The sequence below is a fragment of the Onychomys torridus genome, chromosome 9 (assembly GCF_903995425.1).
Source record: "Onychomys torridus chromosome 9, mOncTor1.1, whole genome shotgun sequence".
Lineage (NCBI taxonomy): Eukaryota > Metazoa > Chordata > Mammalia > Rodentia > Cricetidae > Onychomys > Onychomys torridus.
This window is the reverse complement of record NC_050451.1, coordinates 8,972,462-8,989,449: the sequence shown is the minus strand read 5'-3', so window position 1 is coordinate 8,989,449 and position 16,988 is coordinate 8,972,462. Positions and strand designations below refer to the sequence as shown.

General features: G+C 41.0%; 1 protein-coding gene across 1 annotated transcript in view; it reads right to left on the bottom strand.

The window, feature by feature from the left end:
• The window catches only part of Grid1 (glutamate ionotropic receptor delta type subunit 1), a 712,681-nt gene that overhangs the window by 16,952 nt on the left and 678,741 nt on the right, over positions 1-16,988 (bottom strand). Inside the window, exon 14 of the mRNA XM_036198833.1 lies at positions 1,419-1,585. Within this exon, the coding sequence (XP_036054726.1) occupies positions 1,419-1,585 (167 nt within the window). The remainder of the gene's footprint in view (positions 1-1,418; positions 1,586-16,988) is intronic.

Genomic DNA, 16,988 nt, shown 5'->3' with positions numbered 1-16,988 from the left:
ATCTGAGGGCCCAAGGCTAGACAAGAGCATCTGCTGTTAAACTGGCTACTGGAAAACAACCATTGGACTTACTTATAACCTTCAGTTCTACCTTCCCTGCTTGAAGCTGGGCCATTCAGACCACAGAAACTACTATGACAGAGTACCAGCAGGGAAAACAAGGGAGAGTAGCACTTAAGAACCTCATCATGTCCAAGAGTCTAGAGCTAAGCAGCTCAAAGGACCAACTCACATTAGCAACGGGACGTGCTGCGTTTGTTTTTGATGGAGGCATCCACTGAGTTCACCAAGGCTGAAAACTTCCTGAATACTTAGGCCCACCCCCTCTTTCTCCACAATGTTGCTGAGTTCCCCTAATATTAATGAGCATAAATCAAAATTAATTAACTCTCAGAAGATGGCCTAGGAACCCAGAATCCTATGTTTGATGAGGACAGAGTGAGGAATACAGGGAATGAGAGGTTGTCCTCCAGTCACAACAAAGCGCCAGCTTCATCTCTTGCCCCAGTAGACAGCAGCTGCTCCTTCAGCCTGGAAATTTGATCCAAGTCCACAGGCCCCATCAGGTCACATGTGATGCACATGGAGAAGTCTGCTTCTCTCACTCTATTGCTTTGCATCACTACATGGATGACTCACTGTAGCTGGAGACCTTCTCTCCAGCCTCCGCCAAGCCCTGTTAGTCCAATAACCCACTTATAAAATAAACACACAGACACTTAAATTATTTAAACTGCTTGGCCATTAGCTCAGGCCTACCATTGTCTGCCTCTTACTCTTATATTTAGCCCATTTCTATTAATCTACACTTTGCCACATGGCTTGTGGCTTACCAGTACCTTATCTCTTTCTTCTCATGGTGGCGGCTGGCGGTGTCTCTCCCCAGCCTTCCACCTCCCAGAATTCTCTTCTCTCTTGCCCCGCCTATACTTCCTGCCTGGCCACTGGCCAATCAGAATTTTATTTACACAGAGCGATATCCACAGCAACTCACACTTTGAAGACATACTTTAAAAAGAGATTGCTAGGTTTCCCCAGATCCTACTCATTATTCATTTATCTGACTGACTCTTACGACTCCTATTGAGCCTCTGAGAAGTCCTATCAGATGCCCTTTTCTTCTCCTTCCCACTCACAATATGCCATTGGACTCTGCACTGGTATCACCTACAAACATCATAGTACCACCCACACCGCTGCCTTCCTGGAAAAGGACCATGAACTTCCTCTTTTCATCCCAGTACCTATGCAAGGCCCAGGAGGAAGTGTAGAAGAAATATCGGTACACTGGTAGTACTTAGGAAGATGTGAGGAATAAATGCATTATTCTGGCTCTTCTGCCATAAGACACAGTTATCCTTCTATTCCAGCTGCCAAGGTCCCAAGGCTGCTCCATCTGTCTTGACAACCGTGCCTACCTCTGAGAGAAGAGGTCCCTGTAGGGGCTGCCGTGCTGCAGGGCAATCCCATAGCCCTTGCTGCTGATGCTGTTGCCGATGACAGTCACTGAGCAGTCGTCATCTGTCAGGGCTGCATACTCCACCACGGCCACATCCCACAGAAAGGCGTAGTTTCCCTTCTTGGCCTGAAAGACCCAAATCACCATGAAGTCCAGTATAGCTATTTGGCGACAAAACTTTCGAGCAGTGTGACATCTCAATGGTTGAATTTGAGGGGCTCCTCTAAGTGGTCCTACTCAGACTGCACAACAAATTCCCCTAGCATTTTCTGACTTGTAAATATAACCCCAGTCTACACCATTCATCAGAGTAGATCCAACTACAGTTCGTAGAGCAGGTGGAGCGGAAGAGCCCGAGGGTGGGTCACAGAGACATTGACCCATTTCTCACATGCTAACACCTGCTCCTGGGGAGTATAGAAAGGAACATTCAGGGAACTAATGTTTTCAGAGCAGAACTGTACAGGGCACATGACAGCACCCCGGGGGTGAGGAAGAATTTCTTTCCTGGAGAATAATAAATGCTGGGGGGACTGTGATCCACTGACTTTTATTAAGAACCTAACTGCTAAGTCCTGCTTCAACATGAACATGAGTATGGGTTCAGTGCCCCCTGGGTGGCCATGAAGGAATAGCAAGCAAGAGAACATGTTAGAGTTTGCTGTTCATGGTAAGAGCCCGTTAAGGACAGGTTCCAGGAACGTGCAATGCTTCTGCCCCTTGCCTTTAACTGCATTTACATGAAGAGAAGCAAATGCACAAATGCATGTGTTCAGAGCCAATGCACACGTACATGCCTTTTACTTTCTTTGTTGGCAGGGGAGGGGGCAGTTGAAACAGGATCTTGCTATGTTGCCTAGGCTGGCTTTAAATGTGATTCTCCGGCTCTCAATTCCAGAGTGCTCGTGTTATAGGCATGGGAAACTATGCCCAGCATGCCTACATACATGTGTGCTGTGCTGTGCTGTGCTTTGTGTGGGGGGGGTGGGGGGGGTGGGTGTGGGTGTGATTCATACACAGAAGAAGGTTTCTAGCATCAGTCCTTCCATACAGTGTGGCAGTTTTGCAGATTCTTCCATTGGGGATCTATCTGCATTCCCAGCTGAAGCCCTGCCCCTCAAACCCTTCCCCAGCAGACACTCAGCTCTATCTTGAGCCATGATTCTAACTTTGACTATAATTTGGGCACTCAGGAAGAATGTGAACAGTTTTTCTTTTTCAAAGGAAACATTGTCACTTGGCTTTCTCAAAATACTGCATAACATTCCCAAGGTATCAAAGTGCCTGGTTTCCATTCTCTGTTGAGCACACAGATGCTTCTCACCCTGTCGTCCCCCCAACTATGGCCCACACTGGATGCTGTAAAGCATAGGTAGAGGATTGGTAATAGGGCTGAAGCACTACAAGCTGGCAAGCTGTAGGCTTCTTGGCACTGTCAAGGCATTGTTCCAGTTCCTGCCTTTGTTGGCTTTTCATTTCCCCCTAAGAAAGGAGAAAATGACCTTATTATATAGCTCAGGCTGGTCTTGAACCCATGATTATCTTGCCTCAACCTCCAAAGAAGTGGGATAACAAGCATATAACACCACACCCAGTGGGATTTTTCCTTTTTCAAGACCCTAAATGCCCATAACCCAAGATGTCTTATTTCCCCATCAGATTTTTTCCATCACAAATATTTGTGGGTAGTATGTAAACTCTTATATTAGGAACTGGCTTACTGCAGCCTTTAACAAAACCTTGAAAGACATGACACACACCTATGCCACCTATTGCCTCTCACCTGGGGAAGCAATTCAAATATTACACCAAAGCCTCATTTCTTGGCCAATCTAATCCCAGAACTCTTAAAAGACTTTGACCCAGGCTGCAAAATTACATACATCTCTTTCCCTCTACATAGGAAGATAACAGTCATTGCAATTATTTTCCTGCTGGCAAACAAGTTTTTCCACGAAAAGATATAAATTTTCAACCTCTTAGTACCAAGTTTATCCACAAAATGTTGACTTATGACCTAATATTTGGCTTCAGTCAGACTAGGGAGCATTTCACAACCATGCTCGCAATTCAACATGACAATTAGACATGGCTATTTGTACGATTTCAAAAGGGCATGTCATGTTGAAGGAAGAATTAAGATCAGCTTCCTTTCTACCTCGCAAGTGATGTTTCAAGAAGAAAAAAAGAGAAACAAGTTGGCTCAGTCCAACTGGAAACTGACTCTAGAAAAGGCCCTGTGGGCATTCAAAGGGGGCATCTGGAGTCCTTCAAGCCACAAGTCCATGAGAATGCAGTGTGTAGAGTCACAGACAGGCAAGCACAGCCACATAGGGAAAGCCTGCATTTACAGTCATAATGTGGACTAAGCTTGGCAGGACACAGCATCTGAAAAACATGCTGGCAATGTCCATGCCTCCACTCCATGCTCCACACTAAGGCTTTTCTCCACAAGTAAGAAGTTACCTTCTTGAGCAGATGAGTGATCCCAGAGACTCAATGGCCCCATTTGTAAACACTGACTAAATTAACCAGGGTCTTTCCTGATTGCTTGAGGAAGCATGTGGCTAGATTCCTAATCTATATAACAGTACCATAGCATGGGAACTAGTAAAAGGTAATAGGACACTTGTTGTAACAGGACCCAACTGCAAAAGGACAGGAGGCTAGATTCTGGATTTCTCTGTACAACATATTACCTCGAAAAAATCCCATTTTGTTCCTCAGTACCCCCAGAATTCTATGACCCACTCTCTCAGCCTTATGCTAAATAAAATGTAGCACCAACATTTCTCCTTAGGATAATTTTTTGGACTTTGCAGATATCTCTATAATCTTTCTGGTATATCATCAAGACACAAGCCATCTTCAATGTGACTGTGCAATGTGAATGAACATTGCAGAAGTAACTGAAAGAAGGTAAAATGTCTAGAGAGATAGATCAACAAGTAAAATGTTTGTTGTGCAAATGTGAGGACCTGAGTTTAAATTCCCAGCACTCATGTAAAATGCTGGGTACAACGCCATGCACCTGTAATCCCAGTGCTAGGGAAATAGAAACCAGAGGTTTCCCATGCCTTGCTGGCCAGCCTGTCTAGCCCCATTGGTGAGCTCATGTCTCAGTGAGCGAGAGTCTCTTAAAAAAAATAAGATGGAGAGCAATTAAGAAAGATGTCTGGTAATAAACTCTAGCTGCCACATACACACATATACATATGCATGTATACATGGCAAGGCATTCATACAAATCACAGCTCTGCAACTTGCATGCAAACCCCATTCTTGATCTTTTGTAGAATGATTTCCACCTTTCTCTTAAAAACACCAGGATGTAGTTACTGTAAGTCAGAATAAATTTTCTGTACACATTCTAATAATCATGAATCTACCTCCTTATTTGACGTTGCTTATACACAAGGTTGGCTTGACCATATGGGGGATACCTAATATTTCATATTTCTGAACCCCGGAAGATCCAAGACTCTTCTCCTCCCCCTCCCCATAACCACTTTTCTTTTTTGGAGTGTTTGGTTTGAATGCACAATGTCCCCCCGGGCATGTGCTTTAGACATCCATTTCCTACCTAGTGGTACTGTTTGGGGATACTTTGGAACTTTGCAAGGTGGGATCCTGACGGGTGCAAAAGTTACCAGTAGGAAGCCTTTACCCAGGCCCTGGCATCTGCCTTGTCTTCCTTGTGGCCCACTATGATGTGAATGGCCACCACCACATGCCTTTATCAATGGGCTGAGGCACTCTGTCATTCTTCCCCAGCTCACTGAACCCAAATCCTCCAAAACTGAGAGCTAAAATAGCATCCCTCCCTTAAGTTGCTTGTATCAGATACTATGGTCACAGCAGCATGGAAGTACTTATACACCAAGCCAGTGCTTCTTTCCACTCTGCTCTGATTCAGCTGGCCCCCCTCCATTCCCCAGCCTCAGTATCTTGTCTAGTCTCTGGTTTCTTTGGGACAGTGTGCCTATACTCTTCCTCCATTCTCCATGCCTGAAGCTCAATTTCAGAAATCTCTCACACTAGGATACAGTGCCAATTACTTATTTACAGTGACTTCTTTCAACAAGAGATGGTTTTCGACTCTTGAGAAGACTGAATGGAAATAGGAATTTAGCCTGTTTTCAACTGTGCAACATTCACATAGAAGATGAACCAAGCTACCTCCCTGCAGCATCTCAAGAGTCCCTACTCTAAATGTCCCAACAGATCTTTGAACTCACTATTTTCACCACTTCCTGTTTTTACTTCTTTGTGCCTGGGTCTCTCAGTATGGTCCTTTTCCTACTCCCCAGGAGGCTGTGGCAAGTTAGGGAAGGCAGTGTCTGAGAGCAATGAGAGACAAGCTTGTAAGGGGCTTAGAAATAGAGTAGTATTGGTAGTATTTCATAATGCCTTAAAGATTAAAGTGATACTACAGCCTTTTGTTCTACTATTAAAACAAAAGCAATCCAAAAACTTATTACACCCTTTCACTGGGTTGAATCACCTTTATCTGGCAGTCCATCTATAATATCAAATGTACTCTGATTTTCTAATCACTGATGAACATGTAACATTCAGCTACTGAAAAGCTGGAGGTCAGACAAGGTGGTCAATGCAGTCTCATATTCTTCTAGCCCTTGTCTCTGTGTAAAGCTTAGATGGGCACACACAGCCAGCCCTCCAGTTTCTCATGACCCTGGAAAGCACCTTAGGATTAGCTCTGGGATCCTGGGACAAAAGTCCAAGCTTTTAAAAAATGCTATAGAAGGGATTTGTAGATTGTTTTTAAAAAGAAGAGATGGCACAGCTAATATTACCTTGAAATATAATGTGACTGCCTCTATAGTATGTCTTTTAATTAATAGTGACCAATATCAGTGAAATTATTGCAAAATTGGATTATCTTTCATGGTTATTAGCACCAGAAAATGGTAGCACTTTGGAAAGTAATGCAACATCATATAATGTGGACATTTAAAGTTATTGTCTCTTTAATCCTGGCAAATTGGAATTTAACCTAAAAAGTAACTCAATATTCAGAACTGACAATAAAACTAACATGTGAATATTTTAACTATTCAATGTCAGGGAAATAATTTAATAAATGATGGTTCATGAATACGATATCAGTGCAACACACACTAACTTCAAAGACTAAAGAAAAACTATATGCACAACCCTGAAAATCTTGGGAATATTTTCCTCAAATCTTAGCCTGCTTCTAAATATTTTGCTTGATATTTTTTCTTCTCCTTCCCAATATACAAAATTGATTAAATAATTAATTAATTAGGACAAAATAACAATAAATGGCACAAGCATGAAAAATACATATGTGAGGATGTTAGGGAGAGGAAGCAGAATATCTTTGGAAATCAATAAGGTCAATAAATTCAAGGGCATGTGGGACTCCATTATCAAAATACAAAACAATGGCACGTGATGGACCCACTGGTTTTATCTCCTGCGGACTATCTTAGGAAATAGAACCCAGCTCCCTCTCTGAGTTCCCTTCTCAAACTGCCTGAAAGTCCAAAGGCTAAAACTGGGAACAGAGACAAGAGGTTGCCTGGCCCAGCCCTTTGCAGATACTTCCTAACATTTCTCATAACATCATCAGCCTATACTGTTGAGGAAGGTCAGGCATCATAGACATAGCCACAAGTGAGCTGCAGCACGGTGACTGGCTTGCTCACCTGTTCCACACTGGTAATAAAATGAGATTGCATGGCCATGTATTGCTCCATTGCTTCCATCCTTCTGGAGCTCACTCAGAGAGCAAACTTTAGAGCCATCAGCCTTTGAGATAAGAATCTCATTGTGTTCTTCTGTTCCATCCTAAATGCTTAGAGAAGGGAAGAGAACAACCTCGATGCTCTCCTAAACAAGCCAGAATGCTGGTACTGCCAACATCATTTACAAATGTCATTGGAATGAGGTGTTAAAGGATGGACATCTGTAGTGCCAGGTACAAGTCACTAGGTACTAGGACTTAGAAATCTAACATCTTTTAGCCATAGAATTATTCTCAAGAGCAGAGTCTCATTTTCCTTTTATAGATGAAATGACCAGGGCTCTGGGCAAAAAAAGTGTCTTATCCCTAACAAATAAAACATGGAGCCAAGCCAACATGGGTTCCAGCTATCTCCAAAGACACCTGTGCTTTCTCTGCTCTGCTTGAGCTCACAAAAGGAAAACTGTGGAAAAGATTCCCCAGGTCTATGCCCTTGGACCATTTCCCTGGGGGAAGGATGCTGATTACAGTTGATATGTAGATGACTATGCATGTTTTTCTTCAGCTTTGCAGACAAAGATGCTTCATGGAACTTATGCCATTCTAGGGGAAGGAAGGACACTGATAGGTGCCATTCCCAGGGATTCTTTGGACAGTTGATGAATCTCCATTTGCATTCACCATCCATGGAACATGCCCCCTGCCTTTCCTGGCATCTCTCTATAGGCAGAGCTTGGCCTTTTGAGTATCTAAAGACTTAGCTCTTATAGTCATATTCATACAATGGAAACACACTGCCAAGCACAGTCTGAACCCTAGCTGCCGCTATACCTACATTACACACTGTGCCAAATCACAGGAGGAACCAGGAAAACCCAAAGACCATCTGCAGAGAAAAGGACAATTTTACAGCTTGCTGATAGGAGTGTGGGCTCGCATGATATTTCTGGAATGGTCATTTGGTGAGAAGAATTGCATGCTTTTCAAATCTGCATATGCAGCAGTCATTCCTTTGGGATTTATTCTATAGAATTACTTGGATGCTGAATGGATGTTTTTACAAAAAAAAAAAAAAAATCAGAGCAACATGTTAAATGAATGAGAAACTGGAAGCTAAACACCCAATGTTTGAAAATCAGGTAGGTAAATGGTAGCATTAAATGATGAAATATTATCTTTCTTTTAATATAGTGCTTTTAAAGAGCACTGATTACTGAGAGAAGTGTACAGGGCAAAAAAATAAAAAATAAATATAAAAGATGGAGCCTTAGGTTACAAATTAGCCTGAGCTTCAGAGTCTCAGTGTGTGGATTTGAATCCCAGGTGCATTGCTTGCCAGCTGTCTGAGTACAGATAAAGTTGATTAACACCCCTGGGCCTTGGTTCCACTGGAAAGAAAATGGACAGAGCTCTGATGAGAATTAAATACTTCAATATACATGATATGCTTAGGGCTTTGCTAAATAAGTTACAACTAATATTAGAACACTTAGTGAGAAACAGGTTGTTACAAAGGATGACATCTCTTTTCAGTGATTATATCAAAGGTTCATATTTATGAAGAGTCAAATCAAGTACCAAATCCTAACAATGGCCATCCTTGGGTCATGCCATTATAGGAGAATATTTAACATTTTTTCCTGTTGTTCATGTGTCTGCAGTGAAATGAGCCTTTCTTTTGTGATTGCAGACATCTAAGAGGGTAATTTTTAGAAATTCAGTCTTATATCTTGAGCTCTAGGCAGTGAAAAGAGCGGAGTGCGAGAGGAGGGCCCTCCTGTTGCCTCCAGCTCTGAAGTGAACCGACATTCTCCAGCTGATTGCTTTTTAAGAGACCTGCCATCATGTTACATTCCAGAGTGCAGAATACTGTGCCGGGAACAGAGTGAAGGCCCAACGCCTGCTCTGCTTCCTTTCCCTTCCATCAATTCCTAGCGGGAGTCAGGACCCAAATCTGTCAGCTGGGACTGAAGAAAACCTTTCTTCCTACTCTCAACCTATTTGACCTCTGCCACCCTCACCAATTCAGCAACATACATTCTGTGATTGTGTGTGTGTGTGTGTGTGTGTGTGTGTGTGTCTAGAGCATGTGTGCACATGTGCGATAATGTGTGTATTCAAGTGCATGCAAATTGTGTATGTACATGCTTGAGTGAGAAGGAATGTATGGCAGTGTATATGGGAATGCATATAGTACATGTATATGGGTGTGTGTACATGTAAGAATGTGTGTCAGAATGTGTATCTATTTGAGTGCACTGTGAGAGTTTCTTAAGTGTGTAAAAGTGGGGGAAAGGGTGACTATGTATGTTTTCATGTATATGGAAACGCCTGTGTATGGGTATTGTTGGTAACCTAAGAACCAGCCACATTCCAGAGCCAGATGCTCTCCTAACCCACCTTCAGTGACTCAGTGCAAGCAGCCATGTCATCACCAGCCACCAAATGCAACATATTTCCACTATTGCCATAAGTAAGGTACCATGTATAAAGCCCATGCCATCATGCCCCCCACCCCTTGTCCCCACTCCGAGGCAACCCTCTGCACTCTCTCTCCCCCAGCCAATCTCTCTGAGCAAGGTCTGTTGCAAAGTATAACTTTGTGGCATTCCTTGGCCCTCTGATTGCTGAAAAAACCCTAGCAGGTATATGTGTGACTCTGTGTGTGGATGTATATGAGTCATTTGAATGTGTAAAGGTGTATAAGTACATATGCAAGTAAGAATTGTGTGGGTGTGCAAATGATGTGTACAGAAATGTAACTGTGCATATGTTGATATGTGAAAACATGAATTTGTGTGTATGAGAAAGAAGTGAGATTATGAGCATCAAAACTCCCATGGAGGTAGCAGAGAGGATTTGGGTAGCCAAGCAAATGGAGGATCATGAAGGTTCAGGGACATTCTCTTTCTTCTGGAAATAAGGAGCCTTTCTCTCTGATCTTTCAGAATAAGGAAGAAGTAATCTCAAATGACATGAAAATATATGATGATGGGAGTTGTTCACACAGCCCAACTACAGAATCAGCAGGTATCTGAGAGCATGCTATCTAAGGAGTACAGGACAAAGACCTTTATCTGACTCAGCCCCAGGGCCAGCAGAAGGGAAAGACTGGAACAGCCTCAGTGGGAGGGAGGAAGGTCACTGCTGGGCTCCACACACCTGGATAAAAGCTGTTGCCTGAAAGCATCCAGAAGGTCCATTTAGCTTGTTCTGTCTTCATACCACAGTGGACAGGATGGAACTGGGCAAAAAGGCCTCACAACCAAAGGGCAGTAATGCAGGAGATGTCCTTGGTGTATGGCCACGAATACAAGCAAGAGGCCACCTTGCAATTGTGTCTTGGTGGTCAGATTGAGCCTGCCCTTCTGTTCTGTGATTGCACAGAACAGAATGAGTGGACCTGTCCCAGCACTACAGCCATGGAAATGAGTGTCTGCTGGTCAGAGGGTAGGATTTCTGCTATGACTGCCCTTCCTGTGCTGGTACCCATGTGTCCTGATTAACACCAACCACATTAAGGAGTTCACATGATCAAGAGGAGCAGGTGACTGTGCATCTTGATGAAGGACTATGTTGCCTTTTCTATTATATGATCTCTTTGGGAGCCTATAATTTTCTTTCTAGGATCTTCTATTCTTCCTAAAAAAACACAGTGTAGGTGTTGGTGAAAGGATTTGGACACTGCTGGCAACATCTTACTTTAGCCCTTTGTCCAGCCATGTGAATTCTCAGAGTTCTCACATGGAGGGCAAGGATAGCACAGGATAGGACAGTCCCCTCACATATCTGTTAAAGGTAAAATCAACACAAAAAATGCCTGATGCATTAAAGGAACTGGATTGAATATTAACACAGTATCCTCATGATCATGATAATTGTTACCAGTATCATAGCATTAAGTTTGGGTCGTGATTAAAACACAATTGTCTTTGGATAAACAACACTTGAAACTGTCCTCTATCATCAGCCTGGTAAATTAGAGAGACTGTTAGACTGGGCTACAGTCTCAACCCAATTACTGACTCATTAGCAATTTATGAAATGCTGAAGCCAAGTGGCCTTTAAGGTCTCCTTCAGCTTCCACATCCTCCAAGTCCATGTTATAGACAGTGGTTCTCAAGGTATCTTATGGAGGCCCGCAGCATCAGCACTGATGGAGAACTTATAAGATTTAACTATGCCAATCAATCAACCAAACAATTTTTGATCTTTCTTTAAGAAGACATAGAAAGAGGGGGGAACATAGTATCCTTGTATTTGGGGTACTAAGTAGAGAAAAAAAGATCACAGGTTAGAGGGATCAATGGAACTGAAAGAAACTTTAAAGAAAAATCACACCGGGTATCTTATTCCAGGAACAGTCTTTGCTTAGTTATCTCCCATTCATTCTCTTATTACAAGGTTATGATAAAATCCTATGATACAAACTGTCCATTTTTCATCATGAAAGTTGAGGCTTAGAAAGAATTGTTCCTAAAAGTCAGAGAACCTACTGTTGTCAGAGATTGGATTTCTCCCAAGATTTGCACTGAGGGTGGTCTTCCTATCGTCACTGTCAAAAATTTGAACACTAGAAGCCTCAGAGAGCCCAGGGAATCCCTTCAGTTAGTTGGCTGTGTGCTGGTGTTTGCTTTACTCCTAATGTTAGATTGTGACCAAGATTCTATTAGAAACACCTGTTCCCCAAACTTGATTTTTGGCTAGATTCCCTTTTATTTCTCTAGAGACAGTTTATTTATAAACCAGGAAAAGGTTCATCACATTTCCAAGAGAAGATGCAAGATTGGTACAAAGGTAAAAGAAACCCCTTAACGTAGAAGGACCTACTGCTCCTGTCCTAAACTCTAAAATTGTACACTGTCAGCGAAGCTGGGGGTGGGGCCTAAGCAAGTTTCTCAGCAGGGCAGGAGGACACATTGATTTCCAATGATCTGTCAACATTTTAAACTGTCCAAATTCCATGATGAATAATAATCTAATCTGAGCTATTCCATGGGAAAAATTAAGAGTGATTTAAAAATAATATTAAATGGGTTTTCCTAGATGTAAAATAGCTTGTAAAAATAATATAATTTTTAGATGAGTGTGAACACAATTACCCCCATATTAGTGAACACTACTGCTCCCAGAAAAAAAAATCAGGTTATCAAATGAAAATGTATGCCACTTTACCTGCTACGAACACACAGGCCATTCTCATACTACATCCAACCTCTCCATTCTTCAGGTCAGGGACATCCTTCTCCAGGATGGAGCCTAGTGAGTCTGTCTGACCCAATCCTCCATGCATCATCTCCAACACATTGGGTCCAGCTTGGATCCCACATCCAATATCCAGGTCTAGTCTGGCCACATCTGACCTACCTGCATTGCAACAAATCTCCAAGCTTCCACCAGGACCCACTCTGTCTATTCTCCAATCAACAAGACATTCTCATGCCACAACCAACTTTCCACCCAACCAGATCTACCCATACTCCAGGCTTGGACCAAGAGGCACACCCTATACACCAACCTAGTTCCCTATATCCATCTGAATTCATTCCTCCCAAGCCATTTCCAAGCTCTAAGCCCAGTCCTCCCCTATACAAACTGCTGATCTCTCAATAGAAAACTGAAAGCCAGAACCCTGGAGCAATGTACTTCAAACCTTAAAAGATCATGATAGTTAGCCTGGACTAATATACACAGCAAAAGTATAATTGAGGGAGAAAAAAATCTTTCACAATATTAAAAGTCTTAAAAATATTTATATCCAACCAACCAAACCTAAAGAAAATACAGGAAGCAATATTTCTGCTGAGGTGAGGAAGGAGCATGGCCAAGAGACTATGGAAAGAAATACAAAGCCACAAGTAATAAAACACAAAGTACCACTGAGAACACATACAATGGTACCAAAAATCAGTAACACAATGATGCCACTAACACATGCATTTTTATAATAACTTTAAACACCACACTTTAAATATCAATGGTCTCAGTTCTCCAATCAAAAGATACAAATGGTCTGACTGAATAGATCAAGAAACAAAATTCATCTAGCTGTTGTCTACAAGAAACATACCCTAGCTTTAAAGATGAGAAACGACCTTAGAGTAAAAGGATAGACGAAAATATGTCAATCAAATAGGAGCAGGAAGCAAGCAGGTGTCACTATCCTGCTATCTGATAAGAGAATTTTATCCCTCTGATTAAAAAATGGACTTCAACTAAAACTAATCAGAAAAGATGTAGAGAGACACATCATTCTAATAAAGGAAATAGACATTACTATCTATCCTAAGCAACATGCATCAAACTCTATTGCCCCCAATCATAAAAAAGAAGTACTGGATTTAAAAGCACAGATTAACATCAGTCCATTAATAGCAGGTGATGTCACACCCCTACTCTCTCCAACAGACAGGTCCATCTGGACAAAAAATAACGAGAATACCAGCATTAATTGACATCCAATATCAAATGTATTTAACAGATATCTATAGACTATTTCCACCCAACTACCAACTTCCAGAGAATACATACTCTCCTCAGCAGCAAAATGGAAGCTTTTCTAAAATAGACCACATACTGGGACACAAGGCAAATTTTACAAATAAAAAGAGATTGAAATAACTATGTGTATTTTATTCTATCTGACCATATTGCAATAAAACTCACAATTGACAGCAGACAAGTTTCTAGTAAGTACATAAACTCAGAGAGTTAACAACTTACTACTGAATGATGACTGTGTCAAAGAATAAATCAAGAAAGAAATAAAAAGTTTGCTAAATCAAAATAAAAACACAACATGACAAGACCTATGGGAGCATTGAAAGCAGGCTTATGAAGGAAATGCATAGCTCTAAATGTCTATAGTTTAAAAAAATCATAAAAAGCACAAATAAATGACCAAATGATGCAATTAAAAATTTTGGAAAGGCAAGAATAAACCAAATCCAAACACACTCAATGCCAAGAAATAATTAAATTCAAAGTAAAAAGAAAAATCAATGGAATAGCAACAAAGAAAATTCAAAGATTCAACAAATGTAAGAGCTGGGTCTGAGAAGGTAAACAAGATTGACAGATCTTTGGCACAACTACCCAAAAGAAAAAGATGACCCATATTTAACAGATCAGAAATGAGTATGGAAACACTTCATTCTAATCAAGAGAACAGTTAAACAAGAAGACATTACTACCCTAAACATACATATACCAACCTCTTAGTGCACCCAATTTCATTTAAAAATGTACGACTGGATTTAAAAGCACAGATTAACATAAGCTCATCAATAGTTAATAGTATGGACACACACCAAAGAAATTTATAACATAGTGAGGGAATAGCTTAACAACCTGTACTCCATTAAATGGAAAAACCTAAAAGAAATGAATGAAATTCTAGCTTCAGCAAAACTATCAAAATTAAACCAAAAAGTCAACAACCTAAAGACACCCATAACAAATGAGAGTTAAATAGTAGTGAAAAGCTGTCCATCCTGAAAATAGGTTAGAGTCTGGTGGATTTTGATGAGAAAAGTTCTAGAAACAATAAACAAATACAGCAATGTGTCAGGATAGAGAGTCAACTTGCCTAAATCAACTGCTTTTCTACACACCAACAACAAATATCCAGAGAATGGGATCATTGACATATTCCCATTAACAACAGTCTCAAGGAAAATAAAATGTCTAGGAATAAAACTAACTAAAAAATTGGAGGACCTCTACAATGAATACTTTAAATGGTTGAAAAATAGATACAGATATTAGGAAATGAAAAAATATCCCATGCTCACAGAATTAGTATTGTGAAAATGATTTTACCAAAAGCTACCAACAGGTCCAAATCAATCCTAATCAAAATCTCCATTATATGTTTCACAGAAACAAAACAACAACAACAACAACAACAACAACAACAACAAAAAACTACCCTAAAATTCAGATGGTCCTACAAAAGACCCAGAGAGCCAAAACTATCTGAGCAAAGATAACGAAGTTGGAAGGATTAACAGTCCAGGTATTAAGATATATTACAGAGCCATAGTGATAAAAACAACGTGATATTGGCACAAAACCACACCCAAACATGAGGACACATAATGTCAGAATTTGATGTCTGACAAAGATGCCAAAACATAAGCTAAAGAAAATAAAGCATCTTCAACAAATGATGCTGGTAAAACTATATGTCCACAACCAAAAGAATGAAATTAGATCTATAACTAACATTTTGCACAAAACAACACCCAAATGGACCAAGGATCTCAACCTGAAACCCAGAAGACTGAAACTGCTAGAAGAAAAGATAAGCAGTTCCCTACATGATACAGGTATAGAATGGGACTTTCTATCTGCCCAAGAATTACAGCCAACAGCTGACAAGTGGGTTTTCATAAAACTAAAAAGCTTCTGCACAGCTAAAGAAATGATCAGTGAAGCAAAGAGGAAGCCCACAGAATGGAAGAGAATCCTTACCAGTTAGATATCTGACAGAGGATTGAGATCCAGAATATATAAATAACCAAAATAAAATAAAAATAAATAAAAAAATAGGATGAGACCTGAACAGAAAGTTCTCAAAAGAAGAAAAACTGGCTAAGAAATAGCTTATAAAAATGTTCAGCATCCCCAGCAATTACAGAAAGGCAAATCAAAACAACTTTGAGGTTTATCTTATGCCAGTCAGAATGGCAAAGATCAACCAAACAACCAACAGCAAATGCTAGAGGGGGTGTGGGGAAAAGCGAATTCTGATTCACTGTTGGTGGAATTGCAAAATACTGCAGCCACTATGGAAATCAGCATGAGGAACTCTCAAAAAGCTAAAAATAAATCTATCATATGACCTAGCTATACCACTCCTTAACATCTGCCTAACAGACTCGCCATCCTACTCCAAGGTGCTTGCTTGGCTGTAGTGGGTAGCCATCCCAGCCTTGGCCTGGAAGTTCCAACCCCCATTGAGGCTTCAGTAATGGTCACGCCCACAAGGCAGGGCTGAGGGAGGAAGCTGAAGACCCAGGATCCAGAGGAAAGGTCTCTCTTGGCTCTGGGACCATGGACGCTGGAGGTAGACCAAACAGAATTCTCCAGAGAACACTGCCGGACTGTGCCATACCTTTGCCAGACCCTGTTACCTATCCCTTCATTTGTAAGTTACCCTACAAAATAAACCTCCCTTTTAACTACATGGAATAATTTCATCAATATCTGGTGCCCAACGTGGGGCACGAACCCACAACCCTGGGATTAAGAGTCCCATGCTCTACAGACCCATAGAAAGGTGACCACTAAACTTTGCTTGACAAAATGGTCCTTCAGGTTCCTGCTTCACAAAGAAAACTGCCAGACATTCCTCAGGACACTGAGAGAGTGACCAAGAGACTCTAGCCCTGTGGGCTAAAGACAAATGCCCCAACTTTACAAAGGAACATTAGTTGACTGCCAGCTGTCTCTGTCTACCCTGCAAGACTCCCGAAAGTTACTTGCATCCTTCTTCCATTTCTCAGGTAATAATATATCCTTCTGAGGTCTTGATGTGGTTAAAGACTAGATAGTTGTAATTTTCTCAGTTATGATAAAAGATAAGTTAGATATAAAACCTTAGACTCACAAATATAAGATAGATAGGATATCTTCTTTAATATTGTAACTGTAATTCTTGCTTGATAATTGTTTTGTTATCTGAAATTTTACTATATATAAGTTAAAACCTTGCTTTTTGAAAAAAAGAAAAGGGGAAGTGCTATGGGATGTTCTGTATGTCAAATGTGTTGCTCTGATTGGTTAAAATAA